At 44.5% G+C, this 21,733-nt stretch overlaps 1 protein-coding gene across 1 annotated transcript in view; it reads right to left on the bottom strand.

Annotated features, from left to right (window-relative positions):
- Positions 1 to 21,733, bottom strand: part of INTS9 (integrator complex subunit 9) — a 393,694-nt gene that overhangs the window by 105,273 nt on the left and 266,688 nt on the right. The window contains exons 9-10 of the mRNA XM_078649901.1: positions 10,302 to 10,413; positions 5,284 to 5,464 (exon numbers count right to left, since the gene is read on the bottom strand). Coding sequence (XP_078506027.1) covers positions 5,284 to 5,464; positions 10,302 to 10,413 — 293 coding nt within the window. The remainder of the gene's footprint in view (positions 1 to 5,283; positions 5,465 to 10,301; positions 10,414 to 21,733) is intronic.

Below are 21,733 nucleotides of genomic sequence, written 5' to 3'. Positions count from 1 at the left end.
CTTTATTCTTTTCTAGTCACACAGATAAACTTTGCTCCGCTCATGAACCCCAGCACATGGGACGCTGTGGATGTACCGAATTCATTACATGGTAGCAAGACGGTAGACTTGTGTGTTGGGATGTTTGATGCAAGTTCAAGACTACTGTGCTCAGGAATCGGCGTTGGCTTGCAGAGGGGTTGGCTTGGGAGGAAGACCGCAATTGACACCACATAGGTTGGCTGCATGAGCTGACTCCACCTTCCTTCGAGAGAAGGAGATCTAATGCAAGGCAGTTTTGCTTAATCATTGCACGCATAGACATTAATTCCTCATTAATTTTAACTAATGCTCAAGCAGCATTAGAAATCTCTACAGATGCCAGCTAAGTTCATTCAGGTGATGCACACTTTCTATTCTGTACTCTTTCCTTCGTTGGTCTTTTGGTTGCAGGTGATTTATTATTACTGTTTTGAGATTCTATTTCAACTGTCTCTGGTTCTTCTCTAATTGACTCTGGCTTTCTAGTCTTCCAGTGCAATCTTTTGCTTCTTCTTAACGAATCCAGCCATGTGTCTCCTTGATGCACTTTCTCTTATTCAGATTCTCTTGTGACTACTGCTGAATCTGCTTCACTCGTCACTAGATGTTTATGTTCATTCAAGTCATCAACTTAACTTACTATGATACTTACATTTTCAGCTTTACTCCTGCAAGAACTGGAATTTCAGTCCCTTGGTTCTTGTTACTGCAATTGTTTCTTCTTCTACATGATTTAGGTTTTCTTCACCAGAGAGAGCCGAGGAACTCCCCGGATCAGCTTCAATTTATTCTCCCGTATCTGGATCTACGCAGCATATCTGTGAATCAGTGGTTATCGTCACCACCTCTTCGTCTGCAGTCCTCGCCTTCTTTGTGTGAGCTGCATGGATCCACTGTGGGAGTCCAGCTCACTACACAGCAGTGTTCGTTATGAGAATCATATGCTGAGGTCCTTGCCAATGTGATTCCAAGCAATTCTTACAAACGCGTTTCTTCACCACTACCCAGTCACCTGGCAGCCGAGCGTGGCACTGGTCTTCTTTTGTTGACAGTGTTATCACATTCACCTGATGAGACATTTCACTGCATCAGTCAGACCTTTACAGTAGTCCAGTACAATGTCATCAGGTATTGGTACAAGTGCTGCTGAAGGAATGCAGGGATTCTTATTCCCTTACCATCAAAACTTTATGTGGTGAGAGACCAGTCTTTATGTTTCTAATGCTCGACATCACAAGTTGAAGAGCATCTGGCTGATTCGAAGTCAACAATGCACATATGTGTCTAGCTTGGATTTTATTATGCATTCATCCTTTCCACCAAGCCTGACATTTCTAGTCTGTAATTGCAGTGAATCTTTAGATCAACTTGCAAAGTTGTACATGGTAACTTTAGGATCTGATTTTTACAGTGGGTACCTTTGCCTGTCTTCATAGAAGTCTGCATCCCATAGTGTGCTATTAGTTCCCTTAATAATGGTTTGTCCGCTGTCATGTTGTCAGATCTCCTAGTTGGTAAGCCGCCACCCATTTAGAAAATAAACAAATAATCACCTATTTGTACCTAAACCCATTGTGAATAGGTATCTCAATATAATCCGCTTGAAGTCTAGCCAATGGTCCCTCATACTTGCCCAAGTGACTCAATATAACTAGTGTACTTTTATCTTGAATCATCTTCTAAAAAGTAATGCATCTCTGGCATAAATCATCTACTACAGCTCTAAAGTGACAATTACACCAGTAGTTCTTAAAATCTTTCACCATTGCTTCTCTCCTTACACGTCTGTCCGTGTATCAATCTTGCCATACTTAACGTTGCATCATGAAGTACATATTGGTGTTCTGGGGATAACCACATTTTATTGTAGTCATTCTCACAATCAGTTATTACCCACATTTTCTTTTCATCCTCTTGTACTTCCTCCTTAAGTTCTCCGAGTTCACAGAGTGTTGTATGCACTGGATTCAATAAAAACTATTCTTATTAGTAGAGTAATCAGTTCCTGTTTCCAATTTACACTGTTCTTTCTCTAGTTTTTGCTCTTTTGATTAAATTGTAGTTTCAAAAGCACAACACCTAGCAATTTGGTTGGCATAGTTATTACCCATGGTGATATGTCATCACCCGATTAATGGGCAATACACTTTACAACTTCTTTAGGGTGCTGCAAAGTTTCCAATAAATTCAAAATATATGTGCCTTTGGTAATGGGAGTACCAGGGGATGTCATGAAACCTCCCTGTGATCAAAGTTGCCCGAAATCATGCAGCCCTACAAATCCATATTGGCTGTCTCTATAGATCGTTACACTTAATGCATTAGCCATACAGCATGCTCTTGGCAGAGCAATCAATTCTGCTACTTGTGCTGAGGGTACAATACACAAGTATGATACTTCAACAAATTCAGTGGTGAAGTAAACTGCCCAAGCTGCTCTTAGTAATTCTTGTTGGACTCTCAGATAAGAACTATCTACAAACGGAGGTAGACCAGACTCATCAAGCGGAGAATTTTGTACGTCTGGTCTTGGTTTGGTACAACATTCTGTTAAATCAATGTAATCGTGGGTCTTCATTGTCTTCATCATTGTTGGCAATTGACAGCAGTGTTCCAGGATTTAAAGTTCATACTTTGTAAGAAGGCTGTTTGTCATGTGCTGAGTTTGTGCACAAGTCGGCAAAATCTCAACTGAATGTGGGACCAACACAGTAAGTGTGTAACCCATCACAATCCCCTTATTCTGCTGTAAGGGAAAGACAGAAGTACTTAACCCCTTCGGTGCTGATGACAAAGCCAGCTCGTCATCAACGTTACCTGCGGTGCGCGGATGACGAGCTGGCTTTGTCACGATCAAGCCATTTTTGAAATTCCCGCGTACAGCGGGAAACCGCGGTAGCGGTTAAGGAATAAGGGAAACTGTAGGAGGAAGAGAGATGCAAACATTATTTTAGAATGTTGGGAGTTTTCTTAATGACAATGGCCTGGAAGAAGCTGAAAATGGTTGGAATGGAGCTTAGGTTTTGATTTCTGTTGTTCAAATACTTGTATGGCCCTTATTGCTCTTTCCTTTTATAGGGCTGCGGCTCTAGTCTCTAACCCAGAATTAGAGCAGTAACGACTGGTATAGCACCCTGCAGCGGGCTACAATGATATGCGTTTCATTTTCCCTTCATAGTGACAGGATGACAGGGTTAGGTTGCAATACATATGTTAAAACAAAAGTTCTCAAGTGTGAAGATCAGGCATTCGTCACTAGCTTTGACTGTTATACTTGGTAAAAAAAATAAATGTAGCCAGCTCTTGGGAATAGACCCCCTCCTAGTGGGATCAAACTGCACCAGTGCTGTCTCAGTCCTTGACACCTGGAGGTGCCCCGTTTCAACATTTTCCAAATATCAGTGTGACTTAGCCCCAGGTCCTACAAGTACATTCCAAACACAATCACTATGTGTGACCAGTGGCGGAACATTAGCCCCCACAGTATGGGGGCCGAGCTCCAGCAAGCCCCCTCTGGCACTGTGCACGGGTGGCAGGCCCCCGGCATGAGAGCTCCTCACTGGGTCGGGGGGTGGGGAGGACCTCTAACGTTTTGTTACGCCACTGGGTGACAACTCCGCATGTGTAGGAGTCAGCCGCACAATGAGTACTTTTGCTCCACAAGTACTGGGGAGAAGCTTCCTAGCAATCTGCTGGTTGGTAACATCGTGGACCAGGTCATAGTCGACATCGGTTGCGGTTCAGAATAAAAAATTGTAAAATCTAGTGGGGCCCACTGTAGCCTCATTACTTGGTTCTCCAGTTCTCTACCACGGAATAAAGTCCCTCAGTAACCTGTTCTTGGGATAAAGAAATGCAGACTGCCAGCCAAGGCACCATGCAGAACATACCGTACCTAGCAGTCTGCCCTTCTGAAATGTTTATGTTGTCGTTTAGAAGCGCTGATCTGCAACACAGGCATGCCTTGTCCATTCCTAAATCAATTTTTAGCATTCTTTTGTCTGCTGATATTGTTTTAATGCTGGTTGGGGTATTTTTGTTTTTCAAAGATTATTTCATTATTTTAATGTATGTGGTCTGGTTTTCCATTATTTTATTTCTCTATAGTCGGTGAATTACACTGATTCGTAACTGATGACATTTCTGTTCAGACGAAGAAACTGCTGTTCTATTTATGTGGGACTTCTATGTCTGGCTTGGGATAGATAACCTAGGCTGATTCATCCCTTCCGACTCTTTCTCTTTAATACTCCATGACACAGGCATCTCTCCATAGTCACTAGATATTGCACCCACCTCTACTAAACCGAATTATCTCTTTTTCCCCCCAAGTTGTACATTTATACATACAGATCTTCATTTCATTTCTTCGTTTCCAGCACCCTCGCAACATCTTTTCTTGAACTGCTTTTTCACTATTTCATAACAACTTCTAAACGCCATAAGATGTGCAAATCTGAACTTCTCAGGCCTTCTTAGGCCCTGCCTCATCTGCAATCGTACTTATAGTTATTTATTCTTCTTTTTCCTCTGTTCTCCTGGCTTTTCTAGCTCTAACACCTTTTGCTCTAGTTATATGCATACCTTTGGAAATTCAAGCCATGCAAAATACGCTTCCTCATAAAATTCATTTTGCTAGAATAATAGATATGATAAATAAGAAAAGAGACTGCACAAAGTATAAAAAAAAAACACAGACACATGGAATACATAAGCGCTAACCTCTGTGTTTTTTCTAACATGGCCAAACCTGCCTTTAAGGACTCTAAATGTATAACTGAAGACAACTAAATAATTGTATATTGTTATCACCTTTCAAAACCTGTAAGGGGAGACCTAGCCATTTGTTAAGTACATAGGGGTTATTGACTCAATTAACAGATGTCAATGCCATATGCTGAGGATGTTATCACTTCTAAAGTTCTTACTCAGCAGTCCTGTGCCCACGCTGAAGGTGTGTAAGCTGAGGGGAGTTAACATATATTACTTATATTAACATTCTGCTGTATGTGAGAAATAAGATTATTAAAACCAGCTTCACCAATCACACCTAGTACAAGCAAACATGCCACCTGCCCAGATCTGCTGCTTGAACCTGCTCCATACTTCTACTGAATTTAGTATCCATATACACAACCGATGATACTGGCATTCCAAGCTTTCTGACTGGATAAGACAATATCAGCATTTCATACAGGATACATATACCTGCGACTATCCCCACGTGCATGTGCGATAAACCACAAGTTGTACAGAACATACCATTCAGCAAAGATCTGGGAGAATTCAAGAGAGCTGTTGGCCACCGGTGAGATGAAGTAGAAGGGCACGTTGGAGAGCCCGGCGGAGTCAATGTACTGATACAGGCACTCCAGAAGATCGTAGATCACACCGGAGGGGAAACACGGGACCAACACGTTGCCCCCATTCCGCACGGTCATGGCTGCAGAAAAAGGAAGGAAGTTAATTCCACAATGCTTACAGATCATCAATGACAAATTTGAAATGGTGTACAAAGCAGAGAGCAACAGCATCAAAATTCGGCATAACTCATGTTATAATGAAATAAGGGGCAGTGACAACAGTATTCCCTTGTGTTTTATTCCTTAACGGCTGGTGAGACTGCTTTTTAGGTCTGGCATTAATCATGAGCTTTTGGTTTTTACCATAATTATACGTATGATATACTTACTTACAGGGTTCTTCTTTCAGCCAGCCCTCTTCATCCATTGGTCTGTTGTGTCATTCGCTGTTTTCTTACCTCCCTACAGCATGGGGCAATGGGTCAGCCAACTTCTGACTAAATGCATGATGCTCTTTCACAAGGAGCACATTCCAAACAAAGTAGTTCCCTTTAGTACCGGGGATGCCTATTCAATGTGCGCCCTTTAAGACAATGCTCCCCCAACAAAGTTGTTCCAAAAACCTTGACAAAACTATCATTGTTAGAGCCAAAAGTCTGGCAGCCAGCGCCCGACATGTTGGCTGAGCAAATGCTTGTATATTTTATGGCTTCATGGCGGAACATTAGAACTTTAAAGATGTGGCAGGAGTAAAGACAAATTACTTCACTTCTAAAAAGCTAACGGAAACGTGGTTAAACATCCATTTTATATCTCAATGAAAGTGAATGGAATGGTACCCATACCAAAGCTAGTTTTCCGGGCAAGGAAAGAGAAGACATGAAGACAGGCAACCTCATTTTATGCACCAACATTTAAATCAACTCTTATTTTCCCCTAGGAAAGAATTGGAATCCCTTCTTTTCTCGCAACATCTCCCAACATCTCTATACTTTCCATCATCTTTGGGTCATTGATTCAGCTCTAAATCTGCTGATTTTGTCACCTTTCCAGTATAATTTGTAAACCCAGGATTATTTCCTTTGTAACAAGAAGATCTATCTATCACTACTACTGTGAAGCTTGAAATACCTATAGTAAAGGCTTATGTATAATCTGTGCAAATGTAAAGCATTTGCCTTTTACATTCATCACATTATATTATGTTTATTTATTGTGATGCTGTAGTGCATTTATGCCAATAAATATTATGTTGAAGTGTGAAGGTGGTACATTAAAGCTGATGGTGCATGAACAAATATTTTTTTTATGTATTTACTTAACAGCACTGCTGCACCATACATTATCATTATACTTTACAGTCAAGTAATATAACAATATAGGGATAACCACAGTAAAGCTGAAACACAATTGTAATAGTTAAATCATTGAGTAAGCTCTGGGTTCAACTGGAAACATGGTCTTTGAGGTTGTTAGGAAAAGAGTGGGGTCTTAATAAATTCCTGATAGACATGAGCTTGGGTTGATTTATTAAGTCTTGTGAAAGAGATTTTAGAAGATTATTGCGGCATATGAGAAAATTAGGTTCAGTGCTTTGGAGGTCTTGGATTTTATAAATTAACAGAGTAAAGGAGAGCCGTATTGAAAAGCACAAAATATGTTACACTTATCCATAAAGAACAAAAATAGGGTTGACTGTTATGTATCACAGAATAGTCATGGAATATTTATTTTCAGATTTGAGGCTTAGAATGAAGCATCCACCAAATTATCATCATCATTAGTGTACATAGGCAGCAAGTCTTAGCAGTAGAGTGCTCCCAACTCCTTTTTCTAACTTTCTTTTTCAATTTTTTATGATTAAAATAACCAACATTACAGCATACAATAGTTCCTAGGTATTTTGTGCACAACCGTTATGTTGCTGGTGCCAACCTCAGAAGGCTTGGTGGCGATAGAATAGTTAACAATGAGGGATATATAATACACTTCAACATAGTGGACTATAAGCCTTAGGGTAAGCATTCCTTCCATCAGTCCACCTGCGCCCTCCCCCCTGGTTTTCAACTTGGGTTGTTTCCTCCCCGCTGAACGCAGTATCGCTCAATTAATTCCTCATTTAGTTGATTAATTTGTTTAGCAGCCGTAGTAGTGTTTCGAATAGAAACACGATCACGTGGAAACCACTGAAAGGGAAGATGGACAGTAAAGAACAACAAGCATTTGTAGTTATTCGCAATTAGGTGCTAGTTTATCTATGGCCCGGTACTCCCCTGTCATTCTGAAAAATTCTCTCTCATTTCGAAAAACCTTCCACATTTTCCTCGTCCCATGAATGTGAGTGATACCTACTGCTGAGGAATCATCGCTCAAGTCCATATCTGAGCAGATTCGAATCCTTTATGGATGAGATCTTACCAACTCTAGCCAAAACACTGTATTTAAAATTTCTTTATGGCATACTACAAGTTAAACTAAATTCTACAAAATGGGAGTGCAATGATGATGATGATAATGTCAGAAAGGACGACTTGGTTAAATGCGAATTGTGTAGTATCGGCGCCAAAGAAGACGAGGCGCATGTATTATTCTTTTGCTCTGCTTACACACATCTGAGTAAAAAGTGGATAAAACCTATTTGCCGCCTCTTGGGTTTTAGACAGTTCAGTGAGGCGGAAAGAATTTTAAGAACTGAAACAACCCAATCCATTGTCTTCAGTGTAAGCAGATATCTCTTCTCCGTGGAGATAGTAAGAATTAGAAGGGGGTTTAAGTTTTAATGATAGACAATGCTGGGGATGGGACGGGGAGCTTTGAGTTTGTGTCAGTACTGCCCAAAACTTTTAAATGGTTATTTTTCTTATTGGGGAAAAGTACCAATACCACCGATATTAAATCCCTGTTTAATGAAATATCATTTGTAATGTATTGGTTGCACTTTTCTTTCCATTGATTGGAATATGCTTTTAAATTTGCTATTGTATTTATTGTTTTAAAATCGCAATTGCCCCTGATTGATCTTCAATTGACAATAATGAATTATGGAAGTATGGGTACGGTAATGGAAATTGATTCATGCGACCTCATTGTTTCTTAATTGTATGTACATCTTTTATGGTTCTTGTTTTAACCGAAATAAAGATATTTTGATTTGATTTGATTTGATATCTGAGCCCGTACTCACATGGAAACAATTATCCAAATAAGTGTCAATGGTTCTAAACATTGGAGTCTCCTTGCGTCAGTTTTATTCTGGTTTAGAAGACATCCAGTGTAGCTACCGGATTACAGGACTACATATCCATCGACTTAAATAGTATTGTTAGAGCAATCTTGAATGACCATCATTGGTTATCAATAGGGCAGGTTTGTTTATTTCGAACTTGTTATTACCATTGCACTTCACAGCACTAGAGAATACGGAGTCATTCTGATAATTGATCCCAAAAGACAGGTATTGGTGGATGTTTGTGCAATCCAGACACGAGGGCGCTTTAACGCCTCGTCAGGGGTAGTAAGCGCTGTATAAGTTCAATTACAGAGTTCTTCTTTAAGGGTGATCATAATAAGTAATTCAAAACATTATTATTTTAACACATACATTGCACCCTTAAGTAGGAGTACGTACATGCAGATGTCATAGCTCTAAAGAAATCGATATATCTCAGCAGCTCCACATGTCAGGCAAAAATTAAACAAACAGTAATCCATGAAGAGATTGCTTTAAAAATCTAAGAAGAAAGACAAGGAAAGGAAGGAAATCGGAAAGGAAAAGAAAAGAAAGAAATGAGACAAAGAGAGAAAGTGACAGAAAGAAATGATTTATGATGGGAATTGTTCTCTGATAGGAATGGAAAATCTCACAAAATCCATAAAGATAGAATATGGATCTTCCATTTTTCTATAGTTATTATTATGCAATGGTGCTGTGGACACTGCCTATGTTGAATGGTTTGTTAGGTGATTCATTCAGCAGCCATGAGTCATAGACGACACACAAGGCTAATGTTAAACTATACATATATAAATATACACAAAGTGGTTCTGCTTCAAAATAAAAACATCTTAGTTCAGGGACTCTTGAAAAAGTTACTAGCTTACATCTAGTACATGACAAATTTCCTTTTGGGGTGGTCCCCAGTATATCACTCAATGGCAGTTGCTTCCAAAATAAATTGCTAAGCATCATCCAGATGTAGTTCTCTGTATTCGTAGTTTTGGTTACAGATTTGTAGAGCTTTTGTCACGACTTCAGTACATGGAATTGTTCCCCAGAAGCATAAGGTCTGCATTCAGTCAATAGAACTTAGGCTGTGTGTGTATGTAGTGTGGGGAGGCATGAGGAGGTGCACTGCACGTCACTAAAAGGTTGATCATGCTCCATATAAGAACTTGACAGTGTTGGTGCTCCTGGTTTTTCCAACGTGTTCTTTTTACAACAGCTGCTTGCGTCATTAGTTCTACTACCCCCTTTACTGGATCTTAATACTTTATAGAGGTGGGAAGTAGGATTAAAGGTAAAAAGGGTTGAGGGACGATTATGATCATGTAGGATTGGGACCAACCTTTAAACTCCTCAATCATACTTGTTTATGTGGCTGAATGTATTCCACACGCCTGCAAGTTAAATTATATCTTTATAATGTTAGCACGTTACGCACGACGAGCACTCAGAATTGATATGTTTTGGAGTGCTTCATGGATGATTTTGTTACGATATTAAATTGTATAAATGTTCTGGAATTAATGTGTCTCTGGCCAAATTTTCGATTTAAGAATCCTGACATTTGTTCTGTTAACGCAAATAAATATTGAGTGTTTGATTAGCTGACCAATTTCAAAAATTGAAAAAACTAAAACTGAGTTGTAGTACATATAAAGATTAAATCATGAACAAAAGCTGCAAATTGCTGATTTGCTGGGCCCTGTTAATGGAGAATTCCACAGATCAATGGCGGAGAGCGCATCTCAACTTACCCAGGTTACTGCAGAACTCTCCCACCATGCCATCAGGATTCGCCGTCGGAATCTGAGTGAGCCCTGTCAGAATTAGAACGTCGCTGTTTTTCAGAGAGGTTTGATCCATGGCCTGCAACAAAGCAAACAATTTTTGGAGAGTTAGCATACTTGTATTTATTTAAATGCTTATCTATCTTGCAAATAATACATATTTGATGTAAATAACCAGAGTACACGGAGCCATTTTTGATCGTTGCCACTCAAACATTTTATTATTATGTGAATTTCTACACACAAGTGCAAAACTATGGAGCAACAACAAAACTGGGCACATGGACACCCAGCAATTTATTTCCTTTTTAGCATGTTTTATGTTAGCATTTTCAAAATACAGTGATAATAAACATGTCAGACCATGAAACATTCAACAATGCATGCAGGGGTTATCTCACATACAAAAGGTCTGAGGGCCTGATGTACAAAGACCATTCATGGTTACAAACTGCACAATTCACAAAATCACTGGGTTTGAGGCAGCAAAAGGCCTATTTACTAATAAGTAAGTCCCTTTTGCAATGCCTTTCCGACACACAGAGTGTTCTGTGGCTCATTTCGTATCACATTTAGGTGCAGGCGTGAACGGGGCGTCCTCTCCTAATTCGGATTTGCAATTTCATTTATCGATGATCTACGCAGCCCTTTCATGAGTTGCCAACACCCGAGTTGTGCCTGTGTGACAGCTTCCCCTTTGAAAATCGGATTGGGTAGCCTTTTAGCGGAGGGGGGAGACAGAAGGCAGCGGTTAAGTGACTGCTCCCCCAAGGTCCTCCCAAAGTATCATCTAGACCCAGATGTACAAAGTCTTTTTGTGATCGCAAACGGTCTGATTCGCAGAATCTGGTCATTTGTGACAGCAAAAACCTCTTTTCTCATGTACAAAACTAAATTGCAAGTCGGTAACACAATTTTGGTTTGTGACCAAATACAGATTCTGTATTTGCAAAGGGCGTGTTTAGGGCATTTCTTCCAAATACCGAGTTGGATTAGTATGTATTAAAATTTTGTGACTGAATTCCTGTTGCAAAACATTAATCTCATATTGACAAAAACATTTTTAAGAGTAGAGAGTGGTCCCATGGAATATGTACGTCTGCTATAAGCTGAAGCATTACAAGTATAGTTTCCAAAACAATAGTGTCCGAATCCGGGACATAAGTGGCTGTCTGACCCCTTCAGAGGGCCCAGGGGCTACTGAGCCTAAGTCGTAAGGGTTGACATTGTCTGCTTTTGTTGTCTTTGGGTCCTACTATGACTCTGCAAACTGGGCCAAGTTCAACACCTTCTGCACTTGTCTCTGTACCAACAGTGGGAAGCAGTAACAGACTTCTCTTCTAGTGAGTGGGGGGTGCTTGGGCTCAAAGTTCAAAAATCAATCGACAATTCAGTAAGCGAATGTCTAGCTCAGTGCTTTTCTGTACAAAAAAGGAAGTACTTTATCACACACTAGAATTCTACACTACCCACAACCAGAAACGGAAAACAATGTTGTGTTTCTGGGTGCTATTCGGGTAAGTGCTGCAACCCGTGGTTTATGTGGGGAGTACATTAATAGCGGGACTATCTCAGGTTCAGATCAGTCACCTCCAAATATATGTGCATATAGTCTCAGTTCGGTGTCTTGCCACACTCAAGTGAAATCAGTACTCACAGGTCAGCCTTGCCTACTCGAGTCTTCAAGCACGTCCACATACTCTGCTTAAGTAAGGATGTGTCGGCCACCAACTCTTCTTCTCTTCTACCTTGGGCCCTGGGGCCGTATAAGGCACAGCCCCCACGCAAGGCCTTTCAGGACCAGGAGACAGCAGTCCTGGTTTGGCACAGTTCCGAATGGACTGACCATAGTTGTCTCTGGCTGTTAGAGCTTGGGCTATATCCACACCAAGGTCATCAGGTACTTCCTTTTCTCCAATTGGGGTGACGATACTGTGGGCAGATGCAGCGCTCCACGCCCACGCAGATCCGAATTTCGTTGCTAGAGCCCTGATCTGGGCAGGAACTACTTTGCCTCCACATCGGCTGATCGCCTTGGCAGATGCAGCCATGCACAGGCCAATCTCCCTTGGAGTAGTTGTGGCCAAGACCAGGCCTATCTTAAACCTGGCAGTTGCGGCCATGCACAGACCAAACACAATTTGAGCAGGCATTGCCACATAAAGGCTGTTTTTGAATTGCCAGTTTCTACCACTCATAGGCTGATCACAACACGCAATCACAGCCCCAGTCACAGAGACAGGGTTCCGTCCAGGAACTAGCATGCATATTCCGTAGGCCTGCAAACGATCAGGTGAAACAGATCATTCTCTAGCAGTCCTCTTTTCTGGGTGCCCCACAGAACCCGGGACCACTGTACCTTGTTCTTTCCTAGACATACACTCCTCCTGCAAGGTTTGCAGGCTCCTTCCCTCTCTAAGCAGGCAGACAGGCTTCTAGGTACTCTAGAGCAGGAATACATCTCCTCCACCAAGAGTTTTAGATCTCAGGTGATGTCCCCATACATGTGGGAGACTGACTGTCAGGTAGATAGCAGCCCTGGTCGCACAGCAGCCCCGGGAGTACTCTGCCAAGTACTCTCTTCCTTGACCTTTGAAAGCTGGAGCAGCATGTAGGTACCACTTTTATTCACAACTGGCATACAGGAGATGAGGGTCCACTGTCAAATTGTAGAACCAGTTTAGGGTGGCTTTCAAGTATCATTGTGTGGAGTGATGGTTTTCACTGCAGGGTAGCCTCCAACTGTCATCAGCCAACTGAAGGAGTAATCAGGGAAAGGTAAAAGGGAAGGTCTCAAATAAAGGTTCTTCAGCTTGCACAGCAGATGTCCATGGTGGATCGCATATCATTGATGAAGATGATAATAGTTCCGAAGCTGTTCTATCCCTTAATTAATATTTCCTATTCCCTTGGCCGCCAGTTTTTGAAAACTATGAAAACGCAGTTAATCCGATTAGCTTGCGGGCAAAGCAACCAAAGCTTTGTTGGGACATACCAGTATAGCCCTTCTCGAAGGGAGGGTTTGAATCTCCAGATTTGGAATTATATTATTTATGTGCTCAAGGGCACATTCCGGCATATTGGTTTCACCCCCTCTCTACATGCCCTATTTGGCGGTAGAACAGGGATATATGGCATCAGTCCCAATAACGGCTTTCCTAGGAACGCAATCGCATGGGTCAAAATCAGATGCTTCTGTGGTTGCCTGCAGCAGTGCGGCCTGGCGAGGCCTAGTGAAACCGCAGCATGCACCCATGATTTACTTCTCTCTTCTGCCACTTGCCTATCACGCTCTACTCCTTGTAACACAAGAGGTGGTATGCCGATGAATGCTGCACAGCTCCAACATGCATACCTGGAGAGACTTATATACGGACTGTAGTTTTCGGTGCAGAGAATATTTTTTGGGGGAAAACACCCCCACCCCATAGAGACATTCTTGTACATTAGGTTGAGACACACTGTCAAGTCCGCCACTCCAGATTTCCTGAAAGAACCTCCCGCCCTAGTCCCCTTGCACACGCTGATGTAGGCTACTGCCCCTTCGCACAATGTCTCGCGACTACATCGCAATACCCAAGCAGACCAAGCTGAGGCGGCGGGTGAGTCACAGTCAGGATGAGAGGCTGAGCTGGGAGCAACCCTCGACAACAAGCAATGGTACTATTGCTAACATTGGACAGGGAAGATAACTGCCAGTAGTCGGTTACATATTATCCACTATAAGTTTTTACACCGTATGTACTACACCCCAGTGAGGCTACACCGATTTCGCCTGTGGAGATCAGACAATTGTGACAGGTGAGAGGAGGATGGGTGAACTTCCTCCACCTAGAGTGGTCGTGTGGCTCGGTATTTAATTACTGGAACAAGGTAGCAGAAACTCTGTTCCAAATAATGGATACACAGATTCAACTAATGCCCTACAGTGCTACTAGGATACACGGACACTGTAAAGGTATCTGTTAGATGATTTGTCTCCATGGGGCTATTACTAGCCAAACAAAGGGTGGCATGCAGATGGGGACGTGGGAGGGGCTCCCAAATTTAAAGACTGGCTAAATTATTTAATATACCGGTAGGAACACATGTCCACATACTCAGAGCTCTTCCCAATGTCCTCCAGACCTAAAGACATATGAGAGTCCTTAAAGTCCCACATGCTGCTACATCCCCTGGGCAATGAAGAGTCCAATGTCCCTGGCCTTTCTGAAAAACTGACACCGGACCTTCGCATCACACACAATAATCTGACATGGGGAATGGAACTCTTGCTATTCATTGTCTTCATACAGTGGGTGTAAACCGCATATATTGAGAATGTGGGAAAGGTGGGTGGAAAGGAAACGGATACGATATGTGTAGGGTATGTGAAAATGCCTTGATCTGTTACAAAGATACTCACTTTCAATATATGTAACTGTTTGTTGATTGAACTGCAAATGCCAATAAACAAACAAGCATTGGAAATGCAATAGGTCTCGCAGCATTAGAGTTAGTGCTTTTAGAATTGTTTATGGGTTTTTTTGTAAATCTTAAGCATTTTTGTTTCCTGTAGCCAATGCTAAAGAATTAAAAAAAAAAAGCCATAAACATTTCTAAAAGCTCTAACTCAAATGCTCCGAGACCTATTGCACTGTGTGAGGGTGAGGGGTTGAGGGTGAGTGAGGGTGAGTGAGGGTGAGTGAGGGTGAGTGTGAGTGAGGGTGAGTGTGAGTGAGGGTGAGAGTGGGTGAGGGTGAGTGAGGGTGAGTGAGGGTGAGTGAGGGTGAGTGAGGGTGAGTGAGGGTGAGTGAGTGAGGGTGAGTGAGGGTGAGTGAGTGAGGGTGAGTGAGGGTGAGGGTGAGGGGTTGAGGGTGAGGGGTTGAGGGTGGGTGAGGGTGAGTGAGGGTGAGTGAGGGTGAGGGGTTGAGGGTGAGTGAGGTTTTTTTTTTTTTTTTAAAGGCACAAGCAGGCTCTTTGGAGCAAGTATACTGCATTCCTCTTTCCTATAAACGCTGACACTTTGAAGTTAGCCTAGAGCAAAATAAAAAGCTTCCCATGTAAACACAGCTTGACATTTTATTTGGGTGAGTAGTTTATGTATGTCCTGGAAAATACCTTAAGAAATGGGTCGAAAACAGAGTTGCCTCTTAAGTATCATCAACACATTTATTTCAACAAACCAGTTTTAACAGGCTGGGTTGCGTATTAATATTTTTTGGAGTCAAAGGATGTACAGTCTGTGCCAAGTTTTGCTGTTTACAATACATGGTGAAGTCGGGGAGCTGGTAAACTGTGCACGAGGGGCATGCGTGATTCGTAAATGCTACAGCAGTGAGAGTGAAGACAACCAATGAGAGACGACTAGGTCCGTGCACTGGGAGACGGTGTGAGTATCGCAGCCAATGGGAAGCCAAAAAGGCCCTGCTGGCTCACGAGAAGCAGGCGTGAACTGCTGTGCGATTGGCTGAAAGGCTCATGAAGATCGCCGACAACAGCAACCGATACACGAGGAGTAGGCGTGCAGGGCTTGTGACTGGGGCAGGGGAGGGGCTTGCGGGCGGCTTCCCTAGGAAATTGACGTAGCTGTAGATTCAAAATGGCCGCCGGGTTTACGTGCGGTCATTCACGTCCTTGCAGTATTACAGCTCCACAATGTATCTCATGTTCGCTCTTTATTATTTCTAGCGGCTGAGTCGGGTCGGGTTGGGCCCTTTTTACTCTGCCATTGTAGATTCCTTGCTAGCTCTATGTTTGCGGGAGGGGTTAGGGTTGCAAGGCTACTGCTGGCATTTAGAATGTATTTCGAGTTAAGTTTTCATACTGCTCCAAAAGCACGCGGAGTTAACGTGTTTTCACTGCTCGCTTTTCAGGTAGTTGTACAAGTGCGCCCCCAAAAATCCCAGTGCATGAATTCTTTCTCTTTGCTAAGTAAAAAAACAAGCCTTTCACCGTAACACGGCTGGCAGGGGAGGGGGCGGAGAGGGGAGAGGTGCGACACGGCAGTAGGAGGAGGAGGGGGGAGGAGAGTAGGGGAGGCACGGCCTAGCGGCAGGCAGGCAGGGGAGGAGAGGAGGAGGGGGGAGGAGAGTAGGGGAGGCACGGCCTAGCGGCCGTGCAATCAAGTAGTGAGGGGGCGGAGCTGGGGGAGGCTGTGAGAGAGAGTAGGCAAGGCAGGCGGCTGGGGGCATGTGCACGCGCTTTTAAGCTCAATGCACATGCGCATTGAGCTTAAAAGTCACGGGCACTGCAAGGAATCGCCACGATTCCTTGCAAGTTAGATAAAGTCTGGATGAGCCCCTATAGTCTCGCTTGCTCGATGCGCATGGACAGGCGAGACCTAAAAACAAAACAAAAAAAATAATACAAAATTAGACCTGTCATTGAACATTTGTCTGCCAAGTTTCCAGAGATTTATATTACTGGAAAGAATATACCAGTTGATGAGTCCTTGATCTTATACAAAGGGCGACAGCTGTTTCTGCAGTACATACCTAGTAAAAGAGCTCATTACGGCATCAAGATGTACATGTTGTGTACAGCCTGAGAGTATACACAGGGAAGGACTCCAAAATAAATCCTGTAGGTTGTCCTTCCCCGTTAGGAGTTAGTGAGAAGTTCATATGGGAGCTTGCCCAATCTCTCCTTCATAAAGGTCATAATCTTTATGTAGATAACGTCCATACAGGAGTCCAGCTGTTTAGTGAGCTGTACAAAGCTGGCACTGTGGTTTGCAGCACCATTAGAAAGCACTGCAAAGGATTCCCTCAGGAGCTTGTTTACAGGAAGCTCCAAAAAGGGCAGAGTAGTGTGTTGCGTTGCAACACACTACTCGCTGTCAAGTTCTCAGACAGGCAGAAAGAATATGTGCTCACTACAGTTCAAGTTGTGAGTACTTCTCTAGTCATGCTTTGGGGACAGATGGCAGATGTCCACAAGCCCACCTGCATACCTGATTACAAGTTCATGGGTGGAGTAGATAAAAAGGAACAAGTTCTTCAACCATATAAGGCGACTCGGAAAACTTGCATATGCCATAAAACAATGGCTACTTAACTGATTCAGTTGGCTACATACAATGCGTAATGTTGGCTATCGACAGACCAACACAGGGAGACTGATGTCCTTCCAGGACTTTAGTTTTCTATTACTGAAAGCCTTACTGCAGTAGGAGCAGTAGCCTTTACTTCGTCCGCTGTGGATGACGCTGTAAAACTTCAGGATCAGCACTTTGGATTCCTGCAACAGGACAAAAGAGTTGCTGATATCGCTGATGTAGAGTTTGTATCGGCATCGAAAAAGGCAGGAGAGTAGTTATTATTGTCCATAGTGCCCATCCAGCCTGGTCTGTGTTTGTCAACTTGCTTTACTATGTACCACACAAAAGTGAAGTTCTGGGACACCGACTAAAGTTGAGTTCGTAGATTAGGAGTTAGTAACTGCCCCAAACGACTGGTCAAGGATACATAACCTTCTTTGAGCCATTAAATGAGTGTCTGTGTAGCCTTGGAAATTAGTGCATCTAATTTTGAAAGAAGAACTATAATCCAGGACTTTTTATTTCTAAATTAGATTTGAGCCACCATGTATCTACTAACTGCAGCAAAGCAGCACACATTGGTCTTACTTTTGTCTGATTCTACCTTCATCTCCCATAAAAAAAAGTGGTAGACGTGCTGCTCAGCACATTACAAGTGCATTTCGGTGAGTGTACTGGCCATAATGGTCAACAGAACATGCGTCATGTTTTGACTGACTACCCTTGTCCACCAAATCCTAACGTCCTCATTCTTTCCAGAAGTGCTCTTAGGGGAATTTTGGGTCTGATTTAGATTTTGGCAGATAGGACAGTCCATCACAAAAATGACGGATAAAAGGTGCTATAGGATTTAATCCACTGTAATTCAGCAGAAGGGATATTGGTCTCCTTTGTGATGGAGTAACCCTGTCCGATGAAATCTAAATCAGGCCCTTAGTATAGTCTGTCCCAGAATGCTTAGCTCCCATTTTAAAAGCAGATTTGCTGACACTGTCTGAGGAATGGGCCAAAAATGCATCCTCAGCCACCCCCAACTTACTTCCAAACACTGGAAGGAATTGGATTTAGTACGCTGAAGGTGCATGAAAGAAAAATCTCTCAGAACCTAATCAGGCTGTTCAAGGCACTAAGCCAACCACAGCTGGCAGTATGTGTGTAGTAGTGATTGTGCGGCTATTGGCTGGCGGGAAGCGTGGCTGTTGGGTAGGGGAAGCTTGGGTGTCGGCTGGCGGGAAGCTTGTGTGTCGGCTGGCGGGAAGCGTGGTGGTTGGCTGGAGGGAAGCGTGGCTGTCGACTGGCGGGAAGCGTGGCTGTCGACTGACTGGAAGCGTGGCTGTCGACTGGTGGGAAGCGTGGCTGTCGACTGGCGGCTAGCGGAAAGGTAGAATGTGTGGCTGTTGTCTGGCAGAATGTGTGGCTATTGGCTAGTGGAATGTATGCACAAGTTACTACTTGTATCTGTAAGAGACATTAGTTAGTGATAGATTCCTTACCTTAGAATATCCCCAGGCGTCAGACTGGATCCGGAAACTTTTGCGTAGCAATACCCCTGCGCGTCGGTAGGCGTCATCCGCGGCTCCGCGTCCGTCGTCGTTAGCACCGGAATGACGTCGCCGGAGTACTTAGACGCCGCCCTCGTGAGCTGACGTCAGTTCTGATACACAGCTTTTCCGCGCCAGATACGCAGAGCCATGATAGAACCAACACTGGTGCCATGAAACTAGGGCCCTGAAAGGGGATGACCTTAACCCTAGATATCGGTTCGCAGAACTGGGAGGATGGGTGGGTCGGTAAGGAATCTATCACTAACTAATGTCTCTTACAGATATATCGTTACACAAGTAGTAACTTGTGCATCTGAAAGAGACACGTTAGTGATAGATTCCTTACCTTAGAAAAGATACCCCAGTAATACCAACCCCGGTGGTGGGTCTGCGAACCAATAATCACACCAGAAAGTCCTGGAGGACGGAACGGCCAAAGAAGCCATCCCTCTGGACTTGACTGTCCAGGCAGTAGTGTCTCGCGAACGTGTGCAGCGAGGCCCACATAGCTGCCTGAAATTTGTACTGCAAGGGGACTCCTCAGCCCAGGGCAGTAGTAGTCGCCGTGGCCCGAGTGGAGTGGGCCCTCAGCCCAACAGGAGGTTCTTTTTTAGCCAGGGAGTAACACGCCTGGATGCACAATACGATCCACCGAGAGATGGTCCGCTTGTGCACCGCCCGTCCTTTCTTAGCGCCCACGTAACCAACAAAGAGTTGGTCATCCACCCGGAACTGGCGTGTGCGATCCAGATAGTAAGAGAGCGCGTGTTTTGGGTCCAGACGGTGGAGCCTCTCTTCCTCTTTCGAGGGATGCGGAGGCGAAAGAAGGTGGGCAAGGTGATGGACTGCCCGATGTGGAAGGCTGTGACTACCTTGGGCAGGAAATAGGGCATTGTCCGCAACACAACCTTGTCTGGATGGACAGAAAAGAAAGGAGGTTTGGAAGAAAGAGCCTGGAGCTCACTCACTCTCCTGGCAGAGGTGATGGCAACCAGGAAAGCAGTCTTCTGAGTAAGAAGGCGGAGAGGACAGTTATGAAGTGGCTCAAAGGGAGCGCACATCAGATAAGTAAGTACAAGGTTCAAGTCCCACTGAGGCATCACAAAAGGAACAGGAGGAAACATGTGTGTGATGCCCTTCAAAAATCTATTTACAATAGGGGACTTGAACAAAGATGGCTGATCAGGTAGCCTTAGGAAGGCGGAAAGGGCAGAAAGGTAGCCCTTGATAGTGCCCAGAGCAGATTCCTGCTGGGCCAGAGAAAGAAGGAAGAGAAGAACCTCAGAAAGGGGGGCAGAGAGTGGATCCACAGCCTTTGCTGTGCACCATGCCACAAATCTGTTCCACTTGCAGGCGTATACCGACTTTGTGGAGGGACGCCTGGCTGCTAGAATGATATCACAGACTTCAGGAGGCAAGTCAAATGGCCTCAACTGTCGCCACTCAATCTCCAAGCTTGGAGGTGGAGACTGGACAGGTTCGGGTGGAGGACCGTCCCCTGCTGCTGCGACAGAAGGTCCTCCTGAAGAGGCAGACGAATCGGGGGATCGACAGACATGCTGAGTAGCTCTGGATACCAAAATCTTCGTGCCCAGTCCGGAGCCACAAGGATAATCTGGGCCCGGTCGCGCCTGATCTTCTTCAGCACTCTGGGCAGAAGTGGAATAGGCGGAAAGGCGTACAATAGACCGCAATCCCACTCGCGACGAAAAGCGTCTCCGAGCGAGTGCCGCCTTGGAAATTCCAACGCGCAGAACTGATGACATTGCGCGTTCTCCTCTGTGGTGAATAGATCTCACCAAGGCTCTCCCCACTGCTGAAAGAGGCCTTGCGCCACGTCCGAGTTCAGACGCCATTCGTAATCCATCATGCACCGACGGCTGAGTTCGTCCGCCCTGGCGTTTAGAGAACCTGCCAGGTGTTGAACCACCAGGGTCACACCCTGATGTTCCAGCCACTGCCAGAGGCGCAGAGCCTCCCGGCAGAGGGTCCACGACCCCACCGCGCCCTGTTTGTTGCAGTACCACATGGCGGTGGTGTTGTCCGTGAACACCTGCACTACACTCCCCCGGACAGAGGGGAGGAATGCCTTCAGTGCAAGTCGGATCGCCCGCAGCTCCAGAAGGTTGATGTGGAGCTGGGACTCCGCCGGAGACCAGAGGCCTCTGATCTCCGCCTCTCCCATGTGGCCCCCCCAGCCCTGGAGGGACGCGTCTGTCACAACTTCGTGCTCCGGTTGGGGTAGGGAGAGGGATCTGCCGCTGACCCACTCGCGGTCCGTGAGCCACCACTGCAACTGTCTTGCAGTGCTCTCCGAGATCAAGACATGGTCGGACAAGTTGCCTTGATGCTGGGCCCACTGAAACTTCAGGTCCCACTGCAGAGCCCGCATCCGCCACCGGGTGTGATGCACCAGAAGGATGCAGGAGGCCATCAGCCCCAAAAGCCGCAGCGTCAACCTGACCGAGACTCTGGATAAAGGCTGAAAGATCGGAATCAGAGCCTGAATATCCCGAACCCGCTGTTCGGGAGGATAAACCCGAAACTGCGCAAAGTCTAGAACTGCTCCGATGAAGAGGAGCTTCTGAGAGGGACACAGGTGTGACTTCGGCACATTGATGGAGAACCCCAGCAGGTGCAGGAGGTCGGCCGTTGTCTGGAGGTGGCTGACGACTGTCTGGGGCGAGCCCGCCTTCAACAACCAGTCGTCGAGGTAGGGGAAGACTGAAACCCCTAACCTGCGCAGATGAGCTGCGACCACCGCCATCACTTTCGTGAACACCCATGGGGCGCTTGTAAGACCGAAGGAGAGCACGGTAAACTGAAAGTGCTCG

This window comes from Lissotriton helveticus, chromosome 6 (genome assembly GCF_964261635.1).
Source record: "Lissotriton helveticus chromosome 6, aLisHel1.1, whole genome shotgun sequence".
NCBI lineage: Eukaryota > Metazoa > Chordata > Amphibia > Caudata > Salamandridae > Lissotriton > Lissotriton helveticus.
This window is presented reverse-complemented; position numbering and strand designations above follow the sequence as displayed.